At 35.3% G+C, this 14,361-nt stretch overlaps 1 protein-coding gene across 2 annotated transcripts in view; it reads left to right on the top strand.

The window, feature by feature from the left end:
- Nucleotides 1-14,361, top strand: part of LOC128229384 (ras-specific guanine nucleotide-releasing factor 2-like) — a 204,477-nt gene that overhangs the window by 52,001 nt on the left and 138,115 nt on the right. For both annotated transcript variants that reach the window (XM_052941274.1, XM_052941273.1), the window contains one exon: nucleotides 1,170-1,372. Coding sequence is in view for 1 of the 2 variants with exons in the window: in XM_052941273.1 (XP_052797233.1) it covers nucleotides 1,170-1,372 (203 nt within the window). In the remaining variant the exon portion in view is untranslated. The remainder of the gene's footprint in view (nucleotides 1-1,169; nucleotides 1,373-14,361) is intronic.

Consider the following 14,361-nt stretch of genomic DNA (forward strand, 5'->3'; position numbering starts at 1 on the left):
ATCAAATGGCGCAGTTCTACACATCCTTTCATTTTCAGTCACTTTTTTTTTGTCACTTTTGAGTTTAATTTTCTGAGTTCCTAGAACATTTAGTGTGGTAATGATATATATTTCTGAACAACAATTTTAGAATCAGTTTCAAATACATGGAATGTCAATGTCTTGCTGATTTATTTGGGTATTTTATTTCATATGGACTTATTTTAACTCAGTAACTCAGTTTGTGATGTCATCCATTGTTCTTTTGTACTTCATATGGGTTATTGGACTGTGTCCCTAACTTTATTTTTACTAACTGTCCAAAATTTGACGAATGGAAAATCCAATATTTAAAGAATGGTTAGTCATTGTTCAAGTAATGGAGAGTGAATAGAAATAGTAGTCTGGTGTGAATAGAATACTGAAGAAACAAGAAGTGTGTTGACAAACCTTTTTATTGAGGTATAATAAAAAATTATAAAAAAGATATATTTTTTTATAAAAAGCGGATTTAAGTTTGTAACAACACAATGAAGGTTATATATTTGTATAAGTTTAATTGGGGTTTGGGCAGAAGCTAGGGAAAAGGAACATGTTTATTTGTTGTTTGTCCCTTAAAGAGCAGGAAGAAAAAAGTTTCCGTTATTAAGCAAATAATGCACAATATACCTTTCTAAATAAATGTAACAAAGTTTTTTGCCCATTTATTTCTCTGAAGAGCCAAATTCAGCCGAAAATCAAATTCAGAAAAAATGTCAAAAGCTAAAAAATTACTGTTTGTAAGACGCAGGAATTTTTTTAAATCAAAATCTGAGGGAAAAAAGTGTGTCTTATAATCAGTCACTTACGGTATTTACAATTTATATGTATAAAAGCACAAAATAATTTTGATTTGCCAAAGGGATTCACATGATTAGTATATATTCAATGGGTCAGCCAGTGTCCTATAAGTTGACAATAACACCATGAAATTCATGATTTGGATGTCGCTGTTTACATGTTTTAAAGAAGTGAAATGCCTCAAATTGTCCTTTATGTCAGCAAAAAAATACAAAAAAACTCAGCTCTGTGTGCCTCAGATTGTTCTTTCTCTGACATAATGGACAGGTTTTGGCTTTCAACCTCCCTTTATAATAAATACACTGTTACGGTAACAGTCACATTGAAAATAGTCTTTTATTTTTTTCCAGCAACATCTTTAGACTCATTATCCAGCGCCTTGAGTTCATCATCACAGAGCACTCTATTGCCAGTTTCCTCTGATAAGCTTGTCGACTACAATGGACTCGATTTTCGCCTCATTGTGGACTCAAAGAGTGGACCTCAGGTCACTGTGACATTCATTGCCTCAACGCATATAGAGAAAGCAGCCTGGTGCAGTGACATCAGTCAAGTAAGTCAGCAACGGGCGTAACTTGATTTGTCATATCAGATTATGATGAATTATTTTACTCAAAATTGATACTTTTGTGATAATTGATAAGTTATTTGCAAGTTCAATTCATTATATTTACACCTCAACTTCCATTTCTTATATGAATTGCCTTCCAGCAACTGTGATTATCATCCAATGAACGTCATCACATAACAATATACATGTATATTGAAAATTATTTATTTTGTTATTGTTTGTATTGTGTCAGCAGGCCCCGAGAAACTTAAATCAACATGCTAGAAAAATTCATTTATGATATGTTTTTTGTTGTCATAAGAGTCTTGGTATTATGTTTAAAAGTGTTTTAAAGTGATGTTTTTTTTCCTGTGTTATTGTGACGTCATTTGAAAAACTGTTTCCAGTCACGGTCAGGTTATTGTGTTTACAGAATGGGTGAGGAAGAACTACTGTAAGTTTTTTTTAAATGAAATGAAGTGTTTTTTAACAGTTTTTGAATTAAATAATGAACTATTGGTGTAAATATAAGTAATGAACTGCGTAATTGATGTCATTATCGGGGATATGAATGCATTAGGGCTAGCAAAAGTACAAACTCCACCAGCCCAATTACGTTCATTCCCTGATAATGACATCAATCATGCAATTCATTCCTTAATTGGGTGCTACTCCACCAGCCCAATTATGTTCATACCCTGATAATGACATCAATCATGCAATTCATTCCTTAATTGGGTGCAACAGTGATTTTTTATGCCCCTGAATGGAGGCATACTTTGGTAGTTGCATTGTCCATTCAAATAAAGAAGTGCATGAGTCTTGTCATTACCGGGGTATTATGAAAGCAGTTGGGCTGGTTTAAGTTTTTCGTGGCCTGCTGACACACTTTATATTATTATGCAATGATTGACGATCTGAACCTATCTGCAGATGCATTCATTTGAAAATATAAGCAATTGCCGAAAGGCCTTTCATTTAAGGAATGGAAGTTGAGGTGTAAATATTCAATTATGAATCAAACTAAATCACATAATTGTAAGGCATTGTTGGAAAGTGTGTGTTTTATAAATTTTGTCCCTTCATAAAGGAACATCAAGGTTATTGATTTCATTGATTTCATTGCAACTCTTTGTGTCTCAGACATAATGTTGTAACTACTAATTGTTAGTCAATTAAACTTCATAGAATTGAAGAGCAGCATTGGAAGGTGTGTTGGGTATAAAAATGTGTGCTCTAATCTCAATGTCAAATTGCACAAGGAGGTCAATATTGAATGAGACATAAGCATTGTAACTATGCAATGGGGATTCAATCAAACCTTATAGAATTGTCTAGCATCATGGGAAAGAGTGTTGCTCATACAATCTGTGCTCTCAACTCGAAGGTCAAGGTCACATTTGGCGGTCAATATTGCAAAATATGGATTTCAACTAAAATACTACCAACTTTTCTATATTATAGAGCAACATTGGAAGGTGTGTCATGCATAGAATTTGTGCCCTCATGTCAAAAGTCATGGTCACATTTGGAGATCAATATTGCACATTATTAATCAACTATTATGTATTTGACGGGATATTGGGACAAACGTGGTACTAATGCACCAGTCAATTGTAACCACGGCCCCCCAAGATCCGGGGGTATAACGCGGATAGCCGGGGAAATGGGCCGTGTTTTTACCATCCCGGTGGCCCCACAGTGCCGGGTGAATGCGGTGGTTTTGTATTGCGCCAAATATAGCGGGGAATGTGCCTTACTTAGGGTCACTGGGGTGCAGGGACATTTTGCGGGAATTTGACCATCAGTTCGTCCCCGCAGGGCGGGGGTTTTACCCGGGCTTGGCTAGACCTAAAGTCAAAGTCCCCGCTATTCTCCGGACCTGGAGGGGCCGTGGTTACAATTGACTGGTGCATAATACTAGACAATTGACCACAAAATATGACAAAGCTCGCCCAATATCAACATAAGTTGGCCAATATGAGTTTCTCCCGTTTTGATTGGCTACTAAACTCGCCAAATAAAGGCTTTGAGAAATGGACCATTTTCATTGGCTGTTGAAATATGAGAATGCTGTTAATTATTTTTGAAGGCAGCCATTTTGTTTTCTGTTTTGGAAATTGTGTGCTTTGTTTCAAACATATTTGGAATTACTAGCCTATAAAAAACTCAACCACTGTGTACGGTTTGATATTACAGTTGTATTTAACCTGTTGCTGGATTTTATGACAATTATATTTTTGGAAACGAACAAAAAAGGACGAAAAAGGAGTAAATAATCGTGAAAACAATTTTGAACTTTTGGCAAACGGTTTACGAAATAATCACTAAAAGATATGCTTCCTTTGACTGTACAGTGCCGTTTGCTTTATTTTAGTCTGTGCAATGTCACTATAAGGAATGCATGTCAAATTCAGCAAAGACTAGTGTATAAAAGCAGACTCCATGAATGAAAAAAGGGAAATGGGCATCAATATTAAGGTATTAGGATGTTTTTATCAAAATGACATATCATAGGTGATAGTTAATTAATAAAATACTCATGAATTAGGTGATTTCATATTGGCCTTGTTATTTGTCCTCAATCAGCTGTATTGCTGTTGTAATACAACTAACCTCAGAAATATGTATTGTAAATAGATAGATATAAAGAATTTGCCATAAGTAAAGCGCTACGTAAAATATAATAGACATACCGTATTATGCTATGCATAGGACGCACCTTTTTACCCCAGATTATCATCTAAATAAATGCCTGCATCCTTTCCATGCTATTAGGATTTTATCAGTTTTTCTTAAGTCCATTTTACCGAAATACGTTAATTCGCCAATATACGAAGATAATTACCGAATTACACAAGAAAGATATCGAAATACACCTAATATTCAAACAAATTTATTGTTTTTAATTTAATATATGTTATAAATGCCTCACCAAACTAAATTTTTCGGCTCCGATTTTGACATTTTACCGCTGTATCCTTTCTTTTGTATTAAGGGGTTTTACCCGTTTTCTCACCATTCTTTTTGCCTGCGTCCTATCTATGCTAGCGTCCTATACATAGTATAATATGGTATATGTATTTTCAAGTACCGTATTATATCATGTATAGGACGCTAGCATAGATAGGACGCAGGCAAAAAAATTGTTGAGAAAATGGGTAAAAACCCTTAATATATAAGATAGGACGCAGCGGAAAAATGTCAAAATCGGAGCCGAAAAATTGAGGTTGGTAAAGTATTGATAACATATAATGAAGTAAAAAAAATGTATATAAGGCATATTTCAATAACTGTCTTGTGTATTTGATAATTATCGTTGTATTTTGGTAATTTGGCGTACACAACAATGATATATGTCTTGACATTTTGAGAACATTCACGCATATTATAAGACTTATACAAATGCCATAATAGTCCCGACTGACAGTCAAATGTTGCAACTGTTGCAATAATCTCGACATGCCTTCTTAATGACAGTCAACCGTTGCAACCGTTGCAATCGCAACAAAACTGTGTATTGTCAAAACTGATGATTGTTTTGATAAGGCTTGTCGCTGCGGGGATTAAAGCATGTCGGCATAATTATTGCGTGTCGGTAATTAGCCTTGCCAGCGGAAGGCACGTCAGGTCAAGTGTGAACAAACAACCATAAGGTATTACCATCGCAATAGTTTGTTCTATTGATGTTTTTCTAATGACAGACAGCGGGTGTTTTTCACACCTTCGCACATTTGAAAAGATTTGATAGTGACAATAATGCTACTTTGCGTTATGCACATTCCTTTATTAATTTTTTAAAACAGTAGCTTCAACAAAATGTTATGTAAAATATCGAAACATTAAAATCATGAACAACGATTAATTGATATTTACCTCCTTTCCCGATTTTCCGTTGCCGTTATAACTCAATCCAGTTAAAGTGCTGACTCACATTGAGTTTTTGTGAGTAGCGTCCCTTTTATAAAAAAGTAAACACTCGTGGTTTTTTTTTCAATTTATTTCTCAATAAATCATTTTAAAGTAAACATTCAATATATTTTTGAGTGTGTTAACTTGCGTAATTTTACCTATGTCAGTTGTTCTCTTCGGTGACGCAGTACAGATACTTACTATTACCGCGTTCTTCCCGGTCCGATATTTTCGACCTGAAATGGACTTGGAAAAAACCCAGATGAAATTCTAATAGCATAGAAATGACACAGGCAATTTTTAAGACGAGAATTGGGGGTAAAAAAGTGCGTCCTATGCATGATATAATATGGCATTATTGTAAAGATAGCTTTAAATTGTATCCAAAATGAACAACATCTGCATAAATATGATAAATATAAAAATTGATGAATTACAACAAAGATGCATGCAGAATATAAAGAGTTTACACAGAATAACTTTACACTTAAATATAACATGAACAAAATATTCTTCATTGGTTGTTGAACTATCTGAAAATGCGTTACCACAATATTTGTGAAACCAACAGAAGCATTTGTCACATTGCACCATAGATGGCATGTTGCATATATACATGAATTTTCAATTTGCACATGTCTGTCGGTCATTCTGTCGGTAGACCAAAACTTGTCCGAGTGATAACTTGACAATTCCTGGAAGTATGGTCATCAAACATAACATGAAGGTTGGGCCTGACCATTAGATGACCCCTATTGACTTTAGGGGTGATTGGGTCAAAGGTCAAGGTCACCATGACTTTTAATGGTAAAAGATTGTCAAAGCTTGTCCGAGTGATAACTCAACAATGCTTGACCTATGGTCATCAAACTTAATATGGAGGTTGGAAAGGTTAACAAAGCTTCTTCAAATGATATCTTGGGTTGACATAATGTCATCTCTGGTTTATATTTGTTTATTCCGTCTTAATCCTATTGCTTTAACTGTTGTTGGAAATGCTGTAAGTTTTCCATTTCAAAGTGTTGAAATAAGTAACAATGAAACTATATTGGGGGTTTTACATTTATACCTGGGAAAACAGTCATGAATTCTGTCACACAGTGATCTTACTTTGGCGGCCATCTGAGGTGGGGATTGGTAACCAATATCATTCCAACAACAAGAACAACAACCTGTTCAAAAAAACATCATTTTCATCAACATCATCAGCATCAGCATCATCAGATCCATTTTAGACTTGTTCACTTAAGGCATTGTTTAAGGAATTTTTGGCATGATAATTGTGTAACTGCCAAAAGTGTTTTAATAGATTTTTAATTGAATATGATTACAATCTATGATGCATTCTATTTAACATTACTCTTATTATTCTCATTCTAATTCTAAAGCATTGAAATACTAAAATCAAATATTATTTACAAAGTGGAATAAAAAAAAAACTAGTACGATATTAAGGCCACACCAAATTAATACCTTGTTCATCGGATTTCCCGCACCTATTTCTTCAGAAAAGCAAAAAAAATATTTTTATTTTTTTATCACTTGCGCCCGCACCATCTAAAAAAAATTAGTTATTTTTTTAACGAGCGCTAATTTGTTAAGTAGAATGTATCCTTTTCCCTTATAACCGCGTTTTTCGATTGTAACAATTATCAATGCACCGGCTATTCTCAATCATGCAGCCGCTCTATTTAGAGTCAATGAAGGATATAGACCAGGATTCATTGAGCATCTAGATGATCAAGACTAAATTGGCAACATGAAAACATTTATTTCACTTCCTGATTCTTGAAAATTATGTGAACAAATGACAATTCTACCACCATTTAAAGTTTGGTTAAATTGTGTACAAATGTGTTTATTTGGCTCCCACTAAAAGTAAAAGTATATATACTGGGCAAGAAGTGCTGAATTTCATCGTGAATGACAGTGATTATGTAAAGTTTGAACTTGATTCTGACATGTTTGACGGGAATTCGGATGACCATTACAGTGAAAAGACAGTTTCCAATCGGTCTTCTATACCTACTACACCTGTCAAATTAAAAACTTCAGGTGTGTATTTTTAACTTCTTTGTTGTTTCGTTGTTAATATAGCAAATATGATGTATTTTTATGCCCCCTTTTGAAAAAAGTGGGGTATATTGTTTTGCACATGTCGGTCGGTCGGTCGGTCGGTCTGTCTGTCTGTCGGTCGGTCGGTCGGAATACCAAATGGTTTCCGATCAATAACTTGAGAACGCTTTGACCGAGGGACCTCATACTTGGTATGTGTATTGGTCATCACCAGCAGATGAACCCTATTGATTTTGAGGTCAGTGGGTCAAAGGTCAAGGTCAGTGTGACCTTTACATGAAAAACGGTTTCCGATCAATAACTTGAGAACGCTTTGACCCAGGAACCTCATACTTGGTAGGTGTATTGGTCATGACCAGCAGATGAACCCTATTGATTTTGAGGTCAGTGGGTCAAAGGTCAAGGTCAGTGTGACCTTAACATGAAAAACGGTTTCCGATCAATAACTTGAGAACGCTTTGACCCAGGGACCTCATACTAGGTAGGCTTATTGGTCATGACCAGCAGATGAACCCTATTGATTTTGAGGTCAGTGGGTCAAAGGTCAAGGTCAGTGTGACCTTTACATGAAAAACGGTTTCCGATCAATAACTTGAGAACGCTTTGACCCAGGAACCTCATACTTGGTAGGTGTATTGGTCATGACCAGCAGATGAACCCTATTGATTTTGAGGTCAAAGGTCAAGGTCAGTGTGACCTTAACATGAAAAACGGTTTCCGATCAATAACTTGAGAACGCTTTGACCCAGGGACCTCATACTAGGTAGGCTTATTGGTCATGACCAGCAGATGAACCCTATTGATTTTGAGGTCAGTGGGTCAAAGGTCAAGGTCAGTGTGACTGTAAGCTGAAAAAAGGTTTTCTGATTGTCCATATTTTATTTTCTTATATAGTAGACAGTAGAAATTTATATGTCACTAAATGCATGAGTTGAAGTATCAGTTTTCAGTGAACATCTAGTTTAATTATGCCCCCCTTCGAAGCAGAGGGGTTATATAATTGCTTTGCACATGTCGGTCGGTCTGTTGGAAGACCAAAGCTTGTCCGAGTGATAACTCAACAATTCCCGGACCTATGGTCATCAAACTTGACATGAAGATTAGGTATGACCAGTAGATGACCTGCCTCATATGCATCCAATGACAAATCAGCTGTCATTTCAGTCCATGCATATTTCATTCAATTGTCCAAATATTTCTGGCAACTTGGCGCTCAGGGGGCATAATGTTTGACAAACATCTCTTGTTTGTATTATTTTTTCCTTCAAAAATATACATTTAATGATTTATGCATGTTTGATTTTATTTTGCTACAGATCAAAGTATAGTGTTTATTTAATTCATATGCAATGCATGTTCAGTAATAGAAAAATAAAGTTTGGCTAAGAAACAAGCACCACTTTTCTTGTGTTATCATCAAACTGTTTCAGTAATGCTTACTACATTATACTACAATGAACATTTATGTATAATATTGCTTATTAAAATTTCAGATTCCTCCAACGCAGCAGATCATGAAATTCCTGTCCCCATGAGGCAACAAGGGCGTGCTCGTGGTGGAGGCATTGTTTGCCGATGAGTCAATGTTCGTGGACAGTAGGATGACGCTAAAAATTAACCTTGCTGACATTCCTATGTGCTTCATGCAATCCCATGAGTTTTACCATTCACAAAAAAACATCAAACAAGCCGGATTGTGTATATTTTGTAAATATTAGTCAAAAATGAAAAAAAAAGTGTCTGTGTGGTTGGAAAAAGGTATTAATCAGGCTTTTTGTAGCGAATAAATGTTTGTAGATTTTTTAGATGTTCATGTGTATATTTAAACTATGGAAATCATTTAAATGTTAAATATTTATGCTGATTGTTTTTTGTCTATGAAAGTAATATTGCATATTTTTGTATTTTCTTGAAATTTTCTTTGCTATATGAAAATTGACACAATCAGTATTTGCAACTAACAAAAGAAATAAAAGTGTCTTTTGTATATATGTTTATGTTTTTTATTACTTGTCTAAATTTGAACAAGATATCTCAAAAAAATAAGGAAAATCTGCAAGTTTAAAAAAGGAAGGTGTTTAATTTTGAAAAAGGCTAAAAAATAAATCTGGCGCTGGCTTGAATTTTCTGTGACATATTTGGTGCTGAAATGGTTTACAATACGGTGTAGGTTTTATGTAAATTCTCTTCCAGAACTTAGATGGCTACCAAGGCCAATTTAGTAGTCATTGCAAAAGTGATAGCTATAGTTTATATTTGATTGCAAATGCCTATATTCATTTTGTGATTTATTTTTCAAGTCACATTGTCTAGTCATTTCCATGGCATGACATATGGCAATAACCAAGTTTTCCAAAGGAAAAGTGGAAAACCTAGTTAATAGAGTTAGAAATGCTATTGGGCAGGCTGTGACCATTGGCGCTTGTGTCAAGGCTTTAACTTAGCCATACATAGGGTATTTTGAAAATTCTTTTTTTAAAAGGTTTAAAAAACTGGAGAACTGTGGTTTTGAGTTCCATCATATATTAAATAGTTTAAAGAAATACATTTGCTTGATCTCAAATAGCATTTGTTTGATCACAAAACTAATATTTGTATAGAATTATCTTTTAGTGTTATCATTCTTTCACTGGATGTTAATTTGTACTGTTTACAATATCATTGTTTAGTTAAAAAGTGAATAAAATGTGAGCAAAAGTGAGTTATATATTTGTTCGCTCTTCGCTCGCTCCTCTTTTTTGCTAAATGCAAAACAAATATTTTTATTATTATTTCGCTTGCTCGCCCCATTATTTTTTGGGAAAAATCCAATGAACAAGTTATCAATTTGGTGTGGCCTAAGATGTTTTGTTCAATAAATATTCCAGTACTGCACAGCATGACACTAAGATCAGAGATCTGATAGACAGCATAGGTCAATAAAGATTAAGATCAGTACACAGAAGCTGTGCACTATACACAGATTGGTGGGGTCACTTAAATATATAGAAGTCCAGTTAAATCCAAGTTATTGGAGATTACTTATGTGTATTGGCTGCCATAAGAGTGTCCAAAACAATATACGGTAAAACTGTCATCTCTCGAGGGGGCCAGGGTCTGAGTTAAAACCTCGAAGGAACCAATGTTTCGAACGACCCAAGTTCAATTTCCAAGTCTGTTATGTCTTTCAGTGTAGTTTAAGTTTGAAGTCATCAAACAGAATGTTTATTTCGACACCAATTATGTGTTGCGTTGTGAAAATCACTCATACATGTATGTTCAACGGCAGTCGTACACTAAATGTAGAAGAAAAACCAATAAATGAATAAATAGTAAAGTTTACTTTTACAAAAAGCACATTTTCTAAACAAGCAGCATTGAAATATGACAGTGCATATTATAATCATAATTATCTTCTCAAATGACCTAATATCAACAAATAGCGGTCATGCGTAAACAGTGATAAACGGTTTTTCACACCTTATCAAATTTCCTATCAACTGTCATCGCCATTTTTACAACTTGTGAAAATTTTAACACCTACCTTTTATTGCGTTCGACTTCTCGACTTATTTAGGTTTCGATGCAGCATTGGTATATTTTATATAAAAATAGAAGAAAAAATGTTCGGAACTACGCTTCGACCATGAGGGACCGCCGGTTCTCCAACGACCGCCTGTAGGAGCGACCGCAGTTTAACTGTTATACAATTTTTATTTGTCGCCTAACATCTATCTTTATGACATCCCTATAATTAATTACAGTTGAACACCGTTAATCCAAAATCGTAGGGACCCAAAAATTCATATCGAAATAGCGATAATTCAGATTAACAATTTTCAGAAAATGACAGGGTTTGCATTCGCGAATTGTAGATGATGTGAAATATTAAGTCGTGAAGATTGCAATGTTGGTTACAAATTATCAATACGATACATTTGGTTTGAGTGATCTTTCGTATACATGTTTTTTTAATTATTGTTTAATAAATGACAATAATAATAATTGGTTATAATACTTCTTAAAACAACATTTAAGATTTAAAAAAAAAAGAAAGCACATGACTGTATGCATTCGGAACATAGCACAGTTGGTTACCGGGCCCTTCTCCGGATTGTTCGGAAGCGGTTCAAGTTAGCAATGCAGCGATCAAATCTGATGAGATAGTCATTTTCAAATGATATTCAGGTTGTGTTAACCAGCAATTATGTACACACTACATCACACAAATTATTTGCTCATTTTTGCACAACGATGTTTGTAACAAATGCGTGCTCAATGTCATTCTTAAACAAGTGCTAATTGTGTTCCATTGTCACCTCAAGCCGATGCCAGAGTGCATTTGCAGTATGGTGTGAAAAACTATGAGACGATCGAGTTAAAAATAAGGATTGAGATATAGGTGTGAAATACCAAATCGGTACTGTATTTTTACTTCGAAATATCGATTTTTTCTGATTAGGAATTTCGGATTATAGATAAAAAATTTAGTTAAACAAAGCAGGAATAAAATCGGGACAGAAAAATAAAAAAATAATTAAGAAATAGCGATAATTTCGGATAAAAGGTGTTCAGAATAGCGGTGTTCAACTGTATGTGTGAATAAAGAACAAACACAAACGACTGCATATCAACTGCTTTCATGGATAATAGGAATATTATGTGTCAGAAATTTTTGAAGTATATAATTTTAAAGAAGTCAGTAGACTAAATAAAAGGGATGTCACAAGACAGCAAAGGTCAATTATGATTAAGTTCAGTACACAGAAGCCGTGTACTATACACAGATTTGTGGGGGTCACTTATAAAAGACCATTTAAATCATAGTTAGGCCACACCCAATTGATGTTTCATTCCGCAGATTTACCGCTCCTATTTTTAGCTCTACTGGCCAAAGGCCAGGAGAGCTTAAGCGATGGTAATGTGTACGTAGTATGTGCGTTCGTGCGTCCGTGAGTCTGTAAACATTTGCTTATGAACACGATACAGTCTTCAGATTTGATTGTATCTCGATGAAACTTGTACAGTATTTAGATATCCATTAGAGCTCGGTTCCTTTCGAAAACCATAAGGGCCTATGCTCTACTGGCTTGTTCTTGTGGTCATTTTTAATCCAGAGCATGTATGTATGGGTAAAAGACAACAGACAAATAGTTCACGTTTTGTGTTTGGGTTACCTGCAAACGTTGCACGTTCAACATCTGAGCCCAGAAAGTATTGTAAGCAGATTAGTTGCATGAACTATTTAATATGTGCCAAGTAAAGGTCATCTGACAAAAAAAATGCTGTAAAAACTGTACTCATGGTAAAAATCAACTGTAGACATGGTCTAAAAATCATTGCTGAAGCTTTAAGAATAAAAAAAAAAAGGTCAAAAGGGGTGGGGCCAGCTTTGGCCTCAGGGGCATATTTTGAGCCTTGTGCCTTATTCAAAATAGCAAGTGTTTGCAAAGCTGGTTCTGACAAAAAGATTTTCAAACATTCCCAATTTAAGTATACCAAACCTGTGAACCCCCGGGGATGGCCAATAATGACCCCAGGGGCATAATTTGAACAAACATTCACAAGCAATTGTGCTTAGATGGATGCACAAACACACAAAAAGATTTTCAAACCTTTCCCAATTTAAGTTAACCAAACCTGTGAACCCTGGGCGTTGCCAGTAATGACCCCAGGTGCATAACTTGAACAAACATTCACATACAAATTAAGTGCATTAAATACATCTTTTTACAGATACTAGCAAAATACCCTTGCTAATCCTATTTTAAAAACTGCTTTAAGACAATGAAAACAAAATTCTGATAGTGTAAATTATCTATAAATTAACATAGCTAAATGCCACATACAAAATGTTTTGATATTTGCTGTCAGGTAAATTAAACTTTCAATTCAAAATACCAACAGCATATAGCAAATCATGTTGTCATGTGGTGGATTGTATTCATACAAATATATATATATATATATATATATATATATATATATATATATATATATATATATATATATATATATATACAATACACACACCACCTAGCTTTAGAATTAAGTAACAATTTTTGGCACTTATTCTTAAAGGGACTGTACACCAGATTGGCACCAAAAAAAGTTTTTTTCTGAAACAAATCTCAGGACAATTATTTTTATTATGCCCCCCTTCGAAGAAGAGGGGTATATTGCTTTGCATAGGAATGTCGGTCAGTCGGTCCGTCGGTAGACCAAAGCTTGTCCGAGTGATAACTCAACAATTCCTGGATGTATGGTCATCAAACTTGACATGAAGGTTGGGCTTGACCAGTAGATGGTCCCTATTGATTTTAGGGCTCATCAGGTCAAAGGTCAAGGTCACAGTGACCTTTAATGGTAAAAGAATTTTAAAGCTTGTCCGAGTGATAACTCAACAATGGTTAGACCTATGGTCATCAAACTTGATATGGAACTTGGGCCTGACCAGAAGATGACCCCTAATGTTTTTTGGGGTTCATCGGGCCAAAGGTCAAGGTCACAGTGACCTTGAATTGTAAAAGGTTGTCCGAGTGATAACTCGACAATGCCTGCACCCATGGCCCTCATACTTGACTTTGAGATTGGTCCTGACCAGTAGATGACCCCTATTGTTTTTGGGGGTCATAGTGCCAAAGGTCAAGGTCACAGTGACCTTGAATGGTAAAAGGTTGTTCGTGTGATAACTCGACAATGCCTGCACCCATGGCCCTCAAACTTGACTTGGAGGTTGGGCCTGACCAGTAGATGACCCCTATTGATTTTATGGGTCAAAGGTCAAGGTCACAGTGACCTTTAATGCAAACTCAACAATTCCTGGACATATGGTCATCAAACTTGACATGAAGGTTCGGCCTAACCAGTAGATGACCCCTCTTGACTTTGGGGGTCATCGGGCCAAGGTCAGGGTCACAGTAACCTTTAACGCAAAAAAGTTAACAAATCTTCTCCCAGTGCTATCTCAACAATGCCCGAACCTATGATCATCAAACTTGACATGGAAGTTGGGCCTGACCAGA

The sequence above is a fragment of the Mya arenaria genome, chromosome 3 (assembly GCF_026914265.1).
Source record: "Mya arenaria isolate MELC-2E11 chromosome 3, ASM2691426v1".
Lineage (NCBI taxonomy): Eukaryota > Metazoa > Mollusca > Bivalvia > Myida > Myidae > Mya > Mya arenaria.